The sequence below is a fragment of the Copadichromis virginalis genome, linkage group LG3 (assembly GCF_057382275.1).
Source record: "Copadichromis virginalis isolate Kocher_CV1m ecotype Utaka linkage group LG3, C_Virginalis_male_GT1.1, whole genome shotgun sequence".
In the NCBI taxonomy this organism is placed as follows: Eukaryota; Metazoa; Chordata; class Actinopteri; order Cichliformes; family Cichlidae; genus Copadichromis; species Copadichromis virginalis.
In genome coordinates this window covers 9,165,510-9,183,683 of record NC_140620.1, presented here as the reverse complement: position 1 = coordinate 9,183,683, position 18,174 = coordinate 9,165,510, and the positions used below count along the sequence as shown (strand labels likewise).

Sequence of the window (18,174 nt, the reverse complement as noted above, 5' to 3'; positions counted from 1 at the left end):
CTCTGTGAGGAATTTCAGACTCATTTACTTACTTCTAGATTACGTCAGTTTGAGGAGAATGTCTGCATAAAAACAACTGGATGAATTTGTTTCACTGATCACTGACCAGATCAACCGACCACCATCAATGAACTACATGGTCACTGATGGTGGTCGGCTGGAGGCTTGTCTCCCTGTATGCCCTGCAGCTGGCTGTGGGGTTTTCTGTGACTGTGGTCGTTTGGCGGCTTCCTGGGGGCTGGAGATCTGCAGGTGTCATTTTGGGGAATCTGTGTGAAGACCTTTGTTGTGATTTGGCGCTATATAAATAAAATTGAATTGAATTGAATTGTGTCTGCCTCGGTTGGTGGTGGGAGTGGTGGTGTTTTTTTAAGTAACGACCCCAATCCTGATGGCAACAAAGAAGGGAAATAGCTCCAACACGCACAAACATTTGATCACACAGCATGTACTTAACTAGATAAATAATTTATTGCTGCTTAGTGATGGTGGTCACGCTCACAGAGAGCCGATGAAAATCAACCAGAAACCAAATCAATATCTGATTGATAATGGAATCGGAATCACTAAATTCTTATCAATTCCAAATCCCTACTTTAAACTTAGTACACTCATGTGCCCTGCCTGGGACGGGGTCCGCTGGTCGCTTGCAGGCTCTTTCATATTGTTGTCTTCCAGATGCTCTGTGCTTTTATTTTCTACTTTTTCTGTTGCAGCTGTAGCAGTCGGAGATTCATTGCGTTTCTATTTGTTGTCTGTCTTTATTATGTGATGAAAGATTTTTGAGTTTTGTGTTATGTTTATTTGTAGCTTCATTTAAAGGAAGAAGAGCTTGTGAATTGGAACCACCACAGAGAAAGGGAGTGAAAACATATGTGCAGAGGAATGCTGTGACATACGATACTTCCTCCTGTGTTAACAGACAAGTTAACGGTCTCTCTCCTTATAAGGAATGTTTTGTTTTCTATACATACCAAGCTATCTCCTTTTTCAACAGACAAGCTAAAGGTATCTCCTTTTAAGGAGATATTATCAGTTCCATACATGCCACTCCTACTGCTGTGGAAACTTACTTGAAGTATAAATAAAGAATGTGCTAAGAGCCCTGGGCGGTTTTCCTCTGTGTAACATCTGTTCTGCACACGTAGGCAGTAGCTGAATGGTGCAGAGCCGATCGGACCAGGGACGGGGGATCGTCCATGTATATGTACATGAAAAAGATATCTTGAGTCTGAGTTTCTTTGTCTTCTAACAATTTTCTCCTCACATTATGTTTTCTCCCTCCTGCCTGTGTCAGCTGGGACATTATTGCACATGTACTGTAACAACAGAACAACCAGGAGACAAACTGAATGCAGAGCTTGAGAGTCCACAAAACACAAAACTGGGTCAATGATCCAGGAACCATGACACTACTGTCTTTATATGATCTAATCCAAAGCTTGCTTAGATTTCTCATTATGGATGATTTGATTATAAATCAATTAATGGTTCATCCTGTGAGATAACACTTTCCGTTTCTATTTTCCATCACTGATAGTGGTGCCCCAGTATTTTTCTTCTTCAGTGCAGGGTCATAGTTGAGTCTATCCCAGCTGTCGTTAGGCTAAAGCATGCAGCCTGTATAAGATAGTGTAGGTCTAACACAGAGAGAACACAGTGTGTGAACCAATAAAATCCTCTCTGACCTTTGACTCTCAGATTGCCCACTGCTTTCTTAAACACGATGTTTCCCTCTTTGCTGTAGACGGTGCAGGTGTAGACTTGTGTGTCTCTCTCTGTGGGGTGTTTCAGGGTCAGACTGAGGTCTCCAGATTTCAGCAGGTCTTTATTCATCTCTGTTCGGCCTCTGTAATCCTGATCCTGTCTATCTGGCTGATCACAGCCATCCTGATACACGTGGACCTTCCTGTTAGCGTCTCTCCACTTCAGCATCATGAGGTAAATCAAGTGTGGTTTTACAGGACAGCTGTACAAAGTCCTTTCCTGCATCCACCTCCTTCTGGGGGACTGAGAAGACAGTGAAGCACGTGTAAGTGATACAGACAGCAACATCAACACTGATGGTAACATTACCTCCAATTCCACTCCTTGTTTCATCGACTCAGACTTGTGATATTTCCACGTGTGTTTATGTGGAATATCAGAAAGTTTTCATAAAAAAACATGCATGTAGTGATTGTGACTGAGACGTGAGCGCTAACAGCGTGCACATATATGTGGGACTGACTGAGCTTTAGCAGTATGCTAGCCACATGCTAAACAAACATTATGAGAAACTCATGAAAGTCTCATGGATGATGTGGACACTCACAGTTCATCTCTGAGCTTTTACAGTGACCTCTGACCTCTGCCCTGTATCTACAGCACTCACCTCCACTGACAAAGAGCAGCAGGATCTTTCCCTCCCTGCTGTGGACGGTGCAGGTGTACGTGTGTGTGATTGTGGGGTATTTCAGGGTCAGACTGAGGTCTCCAGGTTCCAGCAGGTTTCTCTTCATCTTTGTTCGGCCTTTATAATCCTTGTGCTGTTCTTCAGGCTGGTCAGAGCCGTTCTGATACACATGGACCGTCCTGTAATCGTTGTCCTTCCACTCCACTTTAGCGTCTTCGGGCAGGTTAACTGTGGTTTTGCAGGGCAACTGGACAGACTCCACCCCCGATTTCACCTCCACCTGGTAAACTGAGAGAATAACAAAGGACAACATGATTAGGGCTGGGTATCGTCGCTGATTTTCAGAATTGATTTGATCGACAATTCGATTCATTTTGAATCAGGCAGTCAGAAATATTGTAATTCTGATCACGTATCAGTACATTTCCATTTTGTTTATATCTATAGAAAGCTGACTCTTGCGAGACTTTATGAAAGGTGTAAGCTGTTTAGTAAAGTCGTGTTGTGGAGCTGTTTCACTGATCAATGACTGAGTCTGAAGGAGGTTTTCTGACTTCTGGAACAAACCTGGAAGTTTCTCTTCAGCTCTCTGTATCAGCTGTTTGTAACTCTCAACTCTTTCAGCTTCTGACACTAAACTACAAAAACAGTTCAACATGCCCAGAATATCTTTCTGTTACCTGGATTCACTTAGTCCATCATTGCGATTCTGATAGAAGGTCACATGAATCATTTAAGTTAACCCAGAGTTTATCCTGCAAGTTCACATGAAAGGGGCGGGGTTTATACATGTTTATACAAGTCCTCAACTTGTTGCACTGACATTCCTGTAACAATGCAACACACAGTTTGCATGTCATTTAGGGGGTTTTAGTCAAATGTATTTCCCCAGCAGAGAAGTCACTTGGATGAGTGACGAAACGTTTCTCCCACAAAACACAACGTCCAGATGAACAGAATCAACTTTTGGAGATTCACAGCATATGTTACCATGGCGATTTTCCCTGTTAAAAAATGAACCACCTTCATAGCACAGAAAACCCAGGATTAACCCTGAAGCTACCTACATAACCAAAATCTGGAAGGATACCTGCTAAGCGTCAGTGTTATGGGTAATGTAGGAGGGACTCACCTGACATGAAATAAAATAACAGACCTCCAGAAACAACGAGAACCAGAATAATTGGGAGCGCTATGCCCCAGGATGGAAACCGCTCTATGTAGAAAACAATAAAAGAGCCTAATGTTAAAACATAATAATAATGATATCACAAGTATGGCTTACATATACAGAACCTTTGATATATATCTCTGACCTTTGACCTGCAGCACTACTTTCTGTCTCAGGATGTTTTTGTCCCTGTAGATGGTGCAGATGTATCCTCCACTGTCTCTCTCTGTGGGGTGTTTCAGGGTCAGACTGAGGTCTCCAGTTCTCAGCAGGTCTTCATTCATCTTTGTTCGGTCTCTGTAAAGGCCGTCCTGTTTCTTAAGGTGGTCACTTCTGTTTAAATACACATGGACTATCCAGAGTTCTGGGTCAGAGCGAGTCCACTCCACTGTGGTGTCATCAGGCAGGTCAGGTTTTGTTTTGCAGGGCAGGATGACAGAGTCTGAGCCTTCCTCCACCTTCACCTCCACCTGCTGGTCTGAGAGGACAATAAATCACAAAATCGACTAGACATCTGGGAGCTGAGCATTAATGTTGCTGACCTCTAACTCTGTTGTAATACATTTAGCGTTTCTTTTTGTCCAATGAAACTAAACTGGATCTTTAATGCTAATATTCCATTTAATCATAATTTGGTCATTTCCAACATTAAAAACCCTTGATGCCATGGAAACATTGCTTAATGCACACAAAGACCTTTTCTAAAAGACGCTTATAAAGGTTTTCAGCATGCAAATGTAGTGTAATTTAAACATAACTAAGCGGTACTGAAAAGAAACAGCTGGCTGAACATGTGTATGTAATTAGACTAACAGGTCAGTGACATGATTGGTATAAAGGCTAAGTAAGAAAATGAAAGTTAGTTGTAGAGTGCTCAAGCAATACAAAAACACACCTGACAGAAACGTTTTCAACTGCCTTTTGAAGGAGTCCACAGAACAAGGCTGGAGTGCTACACTGTTGTATGTAGGTAAGAGAATTTTATAACTAATTCTAAAATCAACTGGGAGTCGATGTAAAGCAAATAAATGAAGTGTGCTTCGAGCTTGTGTGGCACCTACAAGTGTATGGTCAACATTGTAATTTGGTTTAAACATTTATTCATGTAAAAGGCCTTATTTCATTGTGCTTTTGCTCTTTTCAGTTGAAGCTATGATGATGTAATTGCGCAGCATCGCCACAAGGGAGAAGTAGCTGTGAGTGTGATAGGCCGTTGCAACTCTCCTGTACCTCAGATGAGGAAGAGCCTGCAGAACAAACGCAGCTCGTGTCTCTTGTCTGTACTTTTCTATATAAAACAGACCCCATAGAGATTTTGCATCTGAGTCAAAGCTCAGAGAAGAATCAAATACAACAAGATTACCATTACTGGGCAGCCTATCCAGATGGCAAGGCTTAAAAGACAGACAGCTGGATGCCATCAGCATAGAATTGATAACATTTAATGACCTCAGCTAAATAAAGGATGTAAAATAAAAAATAATGGACTCAGAATTGAGCCTTGCAGAACCCCACAGATCAGATCAAAAGTGTCCGAGCAGAATTTGCTTGCCCTGAGTTAAACTAAGTTAAAAGCTGAAAACAAAAGTAACTGTGGATATAAATGGCCAAATATAGGTCATGCTACTACTTTCAGTGAATGTGTAAATATCAGAGACATGGCAGGGCTACACAAAGGTCAGCTAAGGAACTGGACTCCTACCTGTCAGTGATGCTAACATTGCTGATGATAGCAGGACACCCTAAAGCAGGCCCTAGGTAACCTGCCCTTGGACAGTATCCCACATCCACATGATCCTTTGGGAGTCAGCAGACAAGTTTAACAACAGCTGGTTGAACTCAGCATTTTACTTTGCTTGTTAGCTTTTTTTAATGAGGTCTTGGGTTTCACTGGGAGCCAGCAAGTGGTGAAAAACCTCAGCATCCCTGAAGAGTGTTACACAGTTTTTACAACTAAAAACTTTCATCAGAAAAAAGAAAATATTATGAATGATCTCTGCAGTTTTTATACAAAGTGTTCTCCTCATTTTTCGTCTGCTTTGTGACGACCATGGAGCTTAGATCTAAAACGCTGTTGTTTGTTTTAAAGGATTGGCAGAAGACTTTGAGTTTAAGCTCTGATCCGTCTACAGTACTGACTCCTGACCTGCATGATAAGCAGGTGTTTGTTGCTGACCTTTGACCTGCAGCTGTATATCTGTCAGTGTCTGTTCCTCTCTCCCAGCACTGATGGAGCAGGTGTAGCTGCTACTGTCGATCAGTTGTGGTTTTTTCAGAGTGAGGCTGAAGTCTAAAGTGTGCAGAGCATCACGCCTCACCGATGTGCGTCTGCTGTAACGCCGGTTTTGTCCTCTGAGATCATCTCCTCCTCCTCGTCGTAGGTGGACGGATTTGGGATGAAGATCACTGCGATTCCACATCATTGTGGGGTCCACAGGTATGAAACCTGAGTACATACAGGGCAGCAGGACAGATCTTTCCCCCTCATTCACCTCCACCACCACAGCCAGGGCATGCTGGGAAACTGAGGAAACACAAACAGATGTAGAAATGAACTGCAAGCTGTGTGTTTGTCCCAGAGTCCTCACAGGTGACAAATTAGCTTCAGAAACCCAAGACAGGTGTTTGAACACTGAAACATGGACTCTTGACTGCACAATAGTAAGCTGTTATAGTAAGTGTTTCCTTCACCACTTAATGTGAACATTGTGTTGTGTGTCTGTGAGAGTTTTGTACCCTTGTAAACCAAAATTTTTGAAAATTTTATTTTTGTGCATCTACAGATGAGAATTTTGTTTGTAAAGATTTTTTACACAAGTTACAAGTTGATTTTGTTAAGGTCTGTTTACAGATACAAAGCAAACAACTATGTTTAAATCTCTGCACTCAGGTTCCCTGGCTGTGTGTGACTCTCAACCTACGAGTACGAATTTTGACCTGATTTTTCTTCCTTTCAGCTGATTGGTCAATGTCATGTCAATCACAAATGTAACAATCCAATCAGAGAGCAGATGGGTTCAGCTGTTGGGGGGTGCTTTATGTAGCTTCAGGTCCTTGAAGGGAATAAAATTGCCCTTTTAAATGCCAGCCGAGCGTTTTCCTTCATGACCACGAAGGAAAACAGTCTGTGGTGGTAGTAGCTGCTATCGGATATTTACATAGAGATCCTCTATGTAAATATCCTCTACTGTATTACCCTTCAAGGACCTGCAGTTCAAAAAAGCGACCCTCCGACAGCCAATCCCATCTATTCTTAAATTAGATCTGCCTCGCCCAGGATCTAACACTGAACCTTGGTGAGTCCTACCTCCAAAACAAGTCGTAGGGATGTGTACGGTTGTTTATATTCACTCTCATGTCATTTACTTCCTTAGAAACATAACTCTCATTGCATCTGTTCGTTTTATTATCAAGTATAAAAGTAACAGCCCTCTCACACTGCTTTTATCCTGTTTACGATTTCACTTTTTTCCTAATCCCAACTGACCTTTGACCTGCAGCATACTTTCTGTCTCAGGAAGTCTTTGTCCCTGTAGATGGTGCAGATGTATCCATGTGTGTGTGTGTGTGTGTGTGTGTGTGTGTGTGTGTGGAGTTTCAGGGTCAGACTGAGGTCTCAAGTTCTCAGCAGGTCTTTGTTTATATTCGTGCAACCACAGTAGAGGTTGTCCTGTTTGTTTACTGTCATTTGGATGCACATGGACCATCATGAGTCCAAAGTCAGAGTGAGTCCACTCCACTGTGGTGTCCTCAGCTCAGACTTTGTTCTGCAGGCTAGGGTGACAAACTATGACCCCTCCTCCACCTTCACCTCCGCCTGTTGGTCTGAGAGGACAATAAACAGTAATATGAAGAACAGAAGCAGCACTAGTAATACTTATAGTATTTGAAGCAGTCACATAAGACTCATTTAGAATTCAAACAAAAAAATCCTTCAATTTGTTTTGAAATTCAATGCAGAAACAGCTCTGGACTGCTTTCTAAATATCTTCTTCAGGACTGTGTTAAATAAAAGGAAGGTTATAAATATAATGATATTATCACAGCTCACTGCATAAAGTAAGAGCTTCTAGAAGTAGTTCTTTAATTGGAGGTGTGAAACAGCCTGTCAATAAAAATACATTTTAAATTGGATTTAAAATTTAAACATTAATTAATAATGAGATTTCTTTGAGCATCAGGGTCTCACAGGCATGTTGTTTTTTTTAAGAAAGTAATGACTGAACAGGAGAAAGTGAATCTAAATAAATAAATCTGCAGATGTTAAAGGTCCTGTACCTAATGATTTGTCTGATTCGTTGCTTTTTTCTCAGAGCAGCCTTTATGTCCATGATCTGCATGGAAACACATCTATGGAGAGGAAATCCAGCTGCTGAGGGTCACATCTGCATCATTGTAGCTTCAGTGGATGTTTCAGTGTCAGGACTGAAGGCGGAGCTTTGTGCGTGTCACTGTAAACAGACAGATTGTTTTACAGCTCTAGTCGATTCTGCACACTCTGCACAGCAAGCCCCAATCACCCAGTCATACGAGCACTTTTTCTACACATCACAGAGGAAGTGGGGGCTCAGGATCGTTTGGCATGCAGAGTGATTGAACTGCCAACCATCCACTTCGTAGATGACCTGCTCCACCTGCTGCAGCCACCCCGATTGTGTTTGGAGAACTCGGGCGTGAAACTAGGAGGAAAGCCGACGTCCTCCTCTTTCCTCAGAAGTGATCTGTGGCCGGCCGGACTTCATTCCACAGATGTGCTTTAACAAAGTGTGAAGCTGAACTCTGAGCTGTGACAGTGAAGCAGTGTGAGAGTGTCAGTAGATGATCAGCAGAGGAAAGTGAAGCTGCTGTGAGCTGATGTCCTGAAGGGCTTTTAAAGAGTCTCTGAGTTTGACAGGAACATGAAGATGTTTGTGGTGTTTGTGATCCTCCTGCACGGTAAGTACACCTTCCTCTCTCTGCTCTCATCATCAGCTTTTCTTTCATCTCTCTCTCTTTAATGTGTTGAAGTGCAGCAGGAGGAGATTTCCATCAAACACTGGATTCTGATTCAGATCAAACTAACAATCCAAAGCAGCAACTTTCAAATCTCTGGATTCTTCTTGGTGCCTTTCAGATGAGCTCATGTTACAATCAGCTGCTGTGTGTGTTGTTGTGTAGCTGAAGCTCTGACTCACATTTCATATGTGACCAAAGGAAACTTGGTGCTGTGTGACACACTTTAGATTCTCTGCTGCTGCTTTGAACTCTTCAAACTAAAGAGCCAAACGGATGATTGACTGTGCAGCTCTGACATGGCACCAAATGTCCCTGTTATCAGCTGCTGGATGGACGTTATCAGAGCTTTTTAGTGCCACACGGATCACCAGGAGCTCCTCCTCTGTCTGCAAACAGGCTCAGCAGCTCTGATCATTGGAGTCAGCACAGAGTGTGGAGACATCTAGTGGTGGTGGAGAGAAGTGCGATCAAAGCTCTGCTGGTGAATGTAGTCAAGTCAAGTCAACTTTATTTGTCAATTCTGCCACATGTACAGGACATACAGAGAATAGAAATTTCGTTACTCTCAAACCCTAGATAAAATAGCAAATGAACATTTAAATATAAGAGAGTGATTAAAAAATGCAAATAAAATAATTAAAAAGTAAAAATTTAAATAAATACAATACAATTTTACGTATAACAAGAAAGCTATACAATATACAATATTCAAGTAAGGGTAAATGACATTGAGTGTAAACCAGGCAGAGTAGTGCAAATAAGCAAATAGTGCAAATGGAGATTTAGTAATATACGGTAAGAGATAGTGTAACAACAACAGTTACTGTAAGGCAGAGGTGTCGAACTCCAGGCTCCGAGGGCCGGTGTCCTCCAGGTTTTAGATATCACCCTGGGTCAACACACCTGATTAAAATGATTTGTTCATTACCAGGCTTCTGGAGAACTTTGAGACATGTTGAGGAGGTATTTTAGACATTTAAATCAGCTGTGTTGGATCACGGACACATCCACAACCTGCAGGACACCGGCCCTCGAGGCCTGGAGTTCGACACCTGTGCTGTAAGGTCTCTGATGGAGCTCTGTGATTGGTGGATTGTCCAAACTAAATTAAGTGATAATGATCCAAATTTGACACTGAGCTTTGTTTTTAGCTACAAAGTTTATATCTTCATTCTTTTCCCTCTGCTTGAGGCCTGAAGCCATTCAAAGGTAGGAGATCACTCCACTGCACTGCAGACAGATTTCAGACCTTCATGAATTCTTTCTAAGGCCTGATGTGGCTTTGCTTCCATCTACATGACACATTTATTCACACCTTATGAACCAATCAGGAGCCTCCTGCCTGTCCCCACAGACGCCTCATTAATAAAAGGAAATCAGTGTTTCCATGAGCCGACGAGCTGAACTCAGACTTTAACTTAGAGCTGGATCTTCGACGTGAACGACGCGAGCCGTGGGTTGTTTTTTTCTTTCTCTCACCCTCTCTCAATCAAGCTGCCCATCATCGAGTGCTTTCATGCTGAAACTTCTACATCTGGTTCTAGTGCACAAACATGAACCTGAACTGAAATGTAACACCTCAAACTGTCCAGCAGCTTTGTGTCTCCACATCTCTGCTGGATGGACTCACCCACTGAAGCCAGGACTAAGTGTGGAGCTGTTTGTGGAAAACGTCCTGTATTGCCATCACATGACACAGAGGGGTCCACAGTGGGTGGCACCGGTGACACGGGTAAGCTCACAGTCACTGGGAGGCTGAGTGTGGAGTCAGTGTTGCTGTGGTTTGTGTGTGTGGAGATGAAACACACCTGTGTGTGCTGTTACCCATCACATCTGTTTGACCGCTGTCACAATGAGCTGACCTCTGCTCCTCCTGCTGTCTCTCACTGGACTAACTTTGTTAGCTGGAAAACAATCGTGTCCACAAAATGTTTCCTTACAAGGTGAAGAAAGTTTCATTTAAACCAAATCATGGATTTTATTGTGAAAAATCTTCAAACATGTCAGAGTGGTATAGACGTGTTGCTTTGTGAATTTTCCCACAGACGTTGCTCCTGTGCTTCCACAGCTGTCACGCAGACACATTACCGACTTCATGTCCAACAAAGGCTGCCAGATTTGTACTTTTCCACGTCCACATCCATAAATGTGACTTTTCAAATTAAAAGCAGCACTTCCTGTTTCCATGTAGAAAATGTAAAACCACGTGGAAGCTTTAAACATTGTTTGTGATGCTGTTGACGTCTCATTTTCAGTCTGACATGTTTTATACTCATGTATGTCTTGTTTGTGATGAAGCTTCATCCTGTTTTCTGTGTTTGATCTGATTGTTTATCAGCTGACTACAGCTCACGTGACCATCCACCATGTTTCCTCCAACCTGTGATCAGACTGGTGCTCCACCTGGTGCTGCAATAATGCCAAATAATTAGCAACTCTATAAATAGAAGGTAGTTCTGCAAAATCACTCATTAGGATGTTTGTTCTAATTTGCTATGAGCTCAGAGCGCATAGAAAATAAAACTAATAGGCTATAAAGAGTGATATGAACATAGTTAGAACTTACCGGAATGAAAATGTCTGGAGCACCAACAGATATTTGGAGATGGAAGAGAACTGCACGTCAGCTCGTCTCACAGCTGCTATCCAGGCTAGCCGCCTCATGTTGCTTCCAGGTTGGGAAAGAATGAAAAGATAAACCATTTCCAACCTTATTCTCTTGCCGGTCGTGTGATCGAACATTGCAGCCGACCACACAGCAAATACAAACCGTGGCTGTTGTGTGTGACTTCGCTCCCTTTTCACTTGCGCTAGACCCCAAAAATGGCGGATCGGGCCAAAATCCTTTCCACGCCCACCCCCGTGACATCACGCTCCAAAGCCCTAAATTCAGGATGGTATCGACGATACTGATCCGATACGATACTTTGTACATAAACTTATTTTATTTATTGTATCTCAAATTATAGCATCATAATGATTACAGGGCATCAGATTACTTGTTCTTATCACTTAATAATCCAGAGTTCATCATATAGAAATAAAAAAAGCTGAAGTTGTGCTATTTGAACACGTTGCCTGCCTGCAGCACTAAAGGACTCTGTGAGAGACGTCTGTCTCGCCCTAGCAGCACCTGTCCCTCTCCTCCTCTTCAGTTCGCCTCAACATACGCTCGTCATATTCTGTGATATGATTTACTCTGAGGTGTTTGACAAGGTTAGTGATGTTGCCACAACCATACATGCCAACCCTCGCGATTTTTCCGGGAGAATCCCGAATTTCAGTGCCCCTCCCGAAAACCTCCCGGAGCCACCATTCTCCTGAATTTCTCCCGATATTCCACCCGGACAACAAAATTGAAAAACCATATCGCAGAATTCATAGCGCGGCCCAGCCAATTCCAGTTTCCACCAATGGCGGCAGCGACTTAGTTTTAATATTGCTCTTATTTCTCTTTCTTGTTTGCAAAAAACTTTTAACACGTTTTCAGGTGAGAATGTAGCTGTGTGAACTTCAAATATCTGAGCCGACCGACACATCGTCTTCAAAGCCCCGCGGTCTTTCACTACTCGGGTTAAACATGATATATAAATCACTTTGATAACTTAAAAATGTTATTGTTTGGCTTTTTCAGTGTTTTATTTGTTCGTGAGTAAATCGGTTTGGCTGAGATTAAAGTTATTAGATTAGATTCAATTAGATTCAATTAAATGTAACTTTTTTAATCCATCAGGTCTGACGTCACTAGCCATGTCTGGGCCTAAACTCCGCTGCAGGTCCATATATCAATCTGTCTGTATATCAGTGATGTTGGAGACACAAAGCTGAGTGCAGAGTTTAAAAAGCTGTTCTCCATTGTAGAGACAAAAGGTCTCTAACTTGTCCTTTAACCTCATGTGTTCTCCCTGGTAGAAGCAAATACATAAAAATAAGGCTTTTATGAAAACACTGCATAAAAATAGCCTCTGTTAAAAGTACTAAAGTTAGAGTTCAGAGTTGAATATTAGATTAAATAAATTTTATTCAAAGTTTGATTAGCAGAAATGTCAGCATGTAGCACAGAGCTACAGTTAAGAGTCTGAGTGAGTCGCACAGGTCTGAATGTACCTTAAAAGCTCTTTATAATTGTAGGAGCCATTCTTGGGTTAATACCTTATGTGGTCACTAGAGGTCACCTTTTTTTGTTTTGATTATGTAATGTAAAGGTATTTAAGGTAGACGCACGTAATCGGCGTCAGGTGTGTCATTGAGAAGGCAAACAGTTTGTGACCGTTGTGCTGTTATGCTATGTCGATACGGAATAAAGACCAAAAAGGACAAGATACATACTGCTGGATTTATTGGACTGTGAACTTAATTCATGCATACCAGTGACATCGCGTCATCCCCGTTAACGACCACCTCAGTGGCTTCAAGCGTAGGCTTAGCCTCTACAATAATAATTAGACATTACATTGGGGACGGCTGTAGCTCAGAGCGGGTCATCTACTGATCGGAAGGTTGGTGGTTCAATCCCTGGCTCCCCCTACTCTGCATGCCAAATATTCTTGGGCAAGATATTAACACCAAGTTTTCTCTGGTGCATCCATCGCAGTATGAATGTGTGTGAATGGTAGTTAGTAAGCACTTAAAGCATAGAAACAGTGCTTGTGTGAATGTGGCACGTGTTGAGAGTAGCAAGGTGATACATAAGAATCAGCCCGATTATAATTGATTATTTTAACTTGTTTGATCTGCTGCTCACAACAATCAAGCACAAGCAGACATTTTGAATTTTCATAGTTTTACAGCTTTTCTTGCAGATACAAACCTTACTTATTCATAGTACACAAAGTAATTTAGCAATAAACTTTTAAAGGCAGAAAACCTTCTTTTTTCACTTTATGCTATAGAAACTTCAGGTTTTTAAGACTAAAGATGAGCTATGAGCTATTTTTCTGTCATTTGATTTCTGACAGTTTAAAGAGTCGTGCTGACAGATTTCTGTCATTGTGACTTTTTCTTCATCATGTAGAAAAACAGTTAAATATGTGACTCCTTCACAGTGACAGGAAGTTCCACTGGTCCGGCCCATTAAGGTCAAAGGGGGCTGTCTGTCGCCCCCCATGTAAAGTCAGTGTGACGCCCCTGGTGTGAATCATGGATAACAGGAACTGTTAACGCTCTAGCATAGCATCAATATATAGGAGAGCAAGCATGCCCGGTCACTGACGACACATGCTAGCTGTGCCTTCATTAGCAGTTAGCATTAGCCATGCTAGCTTCCTGTTACTGTGTTCATGTGCTACGTGCTGATTGTCGCTGCAGTGATATTTGATGCTCCACAAGCTGACAGGCTAACAGTCCTCTTTACTCGTTAGTGTAGTAAAGTGTAATGTAGTAATTGGCTATTTTGCACACACACATGGGGCCTTGGAGGCCAGCTGCATCAATCAGAGCCTGGTGGGTTGGGCTGCTGCATTCATTCACCCCATCGCTGCTGCCTTCCTAAAGCCCCCCCACACACACATACACACAATTTTTACAACACTCCAGTTTGAGTGTCATTATATTTTAGCAGTTTCTGAGTTGAGGAGAATAACAAGACATTTAACATTCGATGTAGCCTCATTGTTGAGTATTAAGCACAGATGAAATAAAGACGTTTAAACTGAAGAATATCTGAGCGGATGGTGCAAACAGCAAACAGCTGCTGCTGAAGACGCTGCAGTCCACAGACAGTGACACACAGACAGGTCGGCTGCAGTAACACTTTAATACAGGACAGCATCAACAGTAAGTCCATCACATGGTCACAGAGTTATCACAGTACAGTCACAGGAACACGGTTACAACATGACAGCAGCTGCTGAGCCAGGCTCCCTGCATCATCCAGAGAAATAAAAGCAAACTATAAAGTGAGGCTGGAGCCGACAGCACTGATGCTTTTCTCTGTCACATGTCAGTCTCTTTGGATTTCACACTGCTGAGTTTAAAGACGTATGAAATGAGCCTCCACCCTCTGCTGCTCCCTGAGCTCAGCTCACGTCTGTCATTAGGCCAGTGCAGCAGCTGACTGCATGTTTGAGGCTGAAGGTGTTTTTCCTGTCAGTGATATTCAGTCACATTCCTGCTCTGTGTGTGCGTCTCTGTAACAGTGACATTCGTGTCCCTGCAGTGCTGATAAATCAGGATGTTTAAGGAGCTGAAGTCAGCAGAAACAGACTGAGCAGCTCAGTCTCACTGTTACATTCACTTTGTCACAATATTCAACTTTAAGGACACTTTCAGCAGACCTGAGGGAAATCCCAGAGATAACACTGTGTCAGGCTGCACACGAGCCGAAGGCAGCTTTTAAAAAGGCTTTTCTACATTAAAGAACAGACAATGACTTACACAGAGGGACATCATCATTAGGCCTGCTCAGTCTGAAAGTTTGCTCACAAACAAGTCAACGCTGTGAAACTTTCACCTGTTTTTTTCCTCGAGTTTTCTTTCTCTCTCCATTAAAACCAAACTGCCGTAAAATTAGAGACAGTTTATTTGCTAAAACATGATAGTGATTATGTCCTGGTGTGTTATTTTCAGACTTGGGGAAAATTCTGAGAATTAGAGAAAAATAATAACAAAACGAGGCTAAGAGCATCCATTCATGCAGGGATTACCATGGCAACAGAGTCCTCTTCTTCAGACACTCACGTGTTAAGTATCAGCAGCTAGACGGACTGAAAGCATAAACACTTCAGTTTGAAAATAGATTTCTTTGGTTTGGTGTGTGTGTGTGTGTGTGTGTGTGTGTGTGTGTGTGTGTGTGTGTGTGTGTGTGTGTTTTAGAGAGTACATTTTAAAAGACTTACTGAAAACAAACACTGTGTTTCTTGAAAGTAGCGAAGCTGCACAGCAGAGAATAGAGGGGAGCTTATTGATGCAACTGAAGCTGAACACAGACGTAACCTGTACCCCAGCGCATGTTCAGGCTTCATGTTTGAATTCATATGGAAGCAGAAGACATTGTGGTAAATTCAAAATGACTGAATGTTTACATTTCTATTGCAAGGTCAGGATTTCTGAAGCAAACATCTCATATTGCTCTTTAACGAGTCCTTACCTCTAGTACCCGGCCCCGTCAGTCCCCAGAATCTATAGAAGGGGGAGTGACGGACCCGTGGAATAGCGGGATCTCATTCTTACTAAGGCTCCGTCATTTCCCGGTGACCCTGTGGTCCCCGGGAACTCTCGGTACTGGGGACTGACGGGACTCCCACATATGCTGAGGGCCCGTTAGTCCCCGTATTAAGCCTGTGTGTGCCTTCTCTAATACACACTCACGGGCGTAATGTACGGGGTTAGAGGGGTAATAATATAAGCCTACATTTTACAGCTAAGACAGTGTTCTCACGCTGCTGTGAAGATTTAAAATATAATATAGAGATAGAGAAAATAATAAGAGAAAATTCAAATGGCCAGGGCTGAATGAGCGCCCCTGTGTCTGTGCGCATTTGGCACATGTGGACACGGAGACCCGTGCACTGTTCTACTGTGTCCAAAACTACTGTATAATATGTACAATGCCAAAATAGTACATGTCAAGTGTTCTGCCTGTGAGGTAGGTAGATGGATGGCTTGATGGATAGGTGAAAAACCTTTCAACACAAAAAATAAAGAACATTTCATTAATCATTCAGATAAATTAAATGCATTATACAGAAGACAAATGAAATAACAAAAATATACACTTCAGTAAAGCCACTTTTGTCTAAACTATCATTTATCCTAGTTTTAGTTTCACATTCATTAGTTTTTGAATCAGAGGTGAGTAATTTCAAACAACAAAGATGAAATAAACTGGTCTACCTTGCATTTTTTACACTTTCTGTAACAATTACATTTTTAAAGTATACATTTTAGAGTTTACAAATATTTTAATAAAGACTTTAACCAAGGATTTTCTTTTACAAAGAATTATTTTCCTTAAATTAAACCAAACATATTTACACTAGTTTTAAGATTTAACCAAGGATTTGGGGTAATTACTTTTAGTATTAATTAACATAAATGTGTGGGAAACACTATCTACATAAACAATCTATTCAAACTTAAACATTTATTTTAATATCAATATAATTTTTTAAACTTAAATGCAGTAACTATTTCCCAAAGCATAAATACATTTCCACAATTGAGCTTCCATATTTCCCAAACATATAAGCAGCAAATATGAGTCCGAGCTTATCGATAGCCCGTCTAACTCAAAGTCTTCCTCACAGTGGAAAGTGGATTGTGCTTGGTTTGCTGTCCTCTCAGTATGTCGCACTCGGGTCAAATGACTGCTGCATGCATTTTAAGGTCTACTAGGCACGCCCGCCCTTGATTGCTCTAATTCAACTCACCTGGCAGAGCAGTGCACACCAGGCTGCGCTTAGCTGTAGATTGCACAAGGTCTAATCAGTGGCCACGCGCAAGCAGCAGCACAGAGCAGGTAGTGGGCAAGAGGAGGAAGAGAAGAGAAGAGTAACAGCCACACCTACTAGGTCAGCGCAACAGTAAAACAAAACCACGTTTAAGCTCTAAGCACAAGTAGAAGCGCAAACACTTATCTCAGTCAGAAAGCAATGCGTCCTTGACTGATGGACCCTCTTTAACTTATCAACTATGCATTTAACAACTAAACTTGTATTGGATGTTGTGTTTGTGTTGGTGCTTAAAAATTATAGTATAGTTCATAGGCATGTCACTATAAATGTTTGTTTAATGTATGTTTCCAAATTTGCAGTATTGATGGAGCACTTGAAGATGGGTCATTTGGGCGACTAGTAAACGATGAACACAGGACACCAAATTGCAGAATGAAGTTGATTGAAGCAGAAGGGAAGCCACATCTCTGCCTTTTTGCACTGAAGGAAATTGCGGCAGGAAGTGAAATTACTTATGACTATGGTGGGAAAGAATGGCCCTGGCGGAAAAAGGTGGGTCATTTAAAAAAAAATTTCCCCCTATGAATTGTTGTTTAAAACCTACGTATCTAGATGTCACAATTAGGGCTGCAACTAACGATTATTTCAATAATCGATTAGTTGTCGATTAATCGATTAGTTGTTTCAGCCCTAGTCACAATATTTAAATGTCCTCTTGGTGGTATTCAATCTGGTTTAACTAAATCTTGAATTTGTATGACTTTCCCAAGTGATGATTGCAAGCTTATCTGTTTTGTGTCCCCTCCACAAGTGTGTTTTACTGAGTGGCCACACACTGGAGGTGAAACAGTGAAAGCATCAGTTTGAGCTCGGATGTCATTATGAGGCTGATGGACAGTGTCCTTGTAAACCTTGGGTTTTTCTGTGTCAGGCATATACATGCACCTTTTACTCACAGTCACTTTAGCTTCTTAGTATTGTCTTACTTTGGCTTCACTTAACTAGGTAAGGGTTAATCACTCTGTTTCCTTGCAGTTAGGGTGAGAGTTAGAACTGTATTTAACTGAAGGTGAAACAGAAAATGCTTAACTATGTGTGTGTGTCTGACACAGACAAACTCAAGGTATGTGAGAACACTGTCCTGACATCTGAGCTCAAACTGAGTCTTTCACTGTTTCATCTCTAGTGTTTGGCATACTCAGAAAAACACATGGGTTGAG

At 41.8% G+C, this 18,174-nt stretch overlaps 1 protein-coding gene and 1 pseudogene across 3 annotated transcripts in view; one reads left to right on the top strand and one right to left on the bottom strand.

The window, feature by feature from the left end:
- Window positions 1-7,069, bottom strand: part of LOC146712615 (uncharacterized) — a 39,936-nt pseudogene extending 32,867 nt beyond the window's left edge.
- Window positions 7,070-8,097: 1,028 nt separating this feature from the next.
- The window catches only part of LOC146712613 (V-set domain containing T-cell activation inhibitor 1-like), a 47,448-nt gene continuing 37,371 nt past the window's right edge, over window positions 8,098-18,174 (top strand). Inside the window, exons 1-2 of one of the 3 annotated variants that reach the window (XR_014919049.1) lie at window positions 8,098-8,501; window positions 17,314-17,506. Coding sequence is in view for 1 of the 3 variants with exons in the window: in XM_085452245.1 (XP_085308371.1) it covers window positions 8,465-8,501 (37 nt within the window). In the remaining 2 variants the exon portion in view is untranslated. Of the gene's footprint in view, window positions 8,502-15,463; window positions 15,557-17,313; window positions 17,507-18,174 lie in introns of those variants that run through there. The other 2 variants (XR_014919047.1, XM_085452245.1) reach the window with 2 other exon arrangements.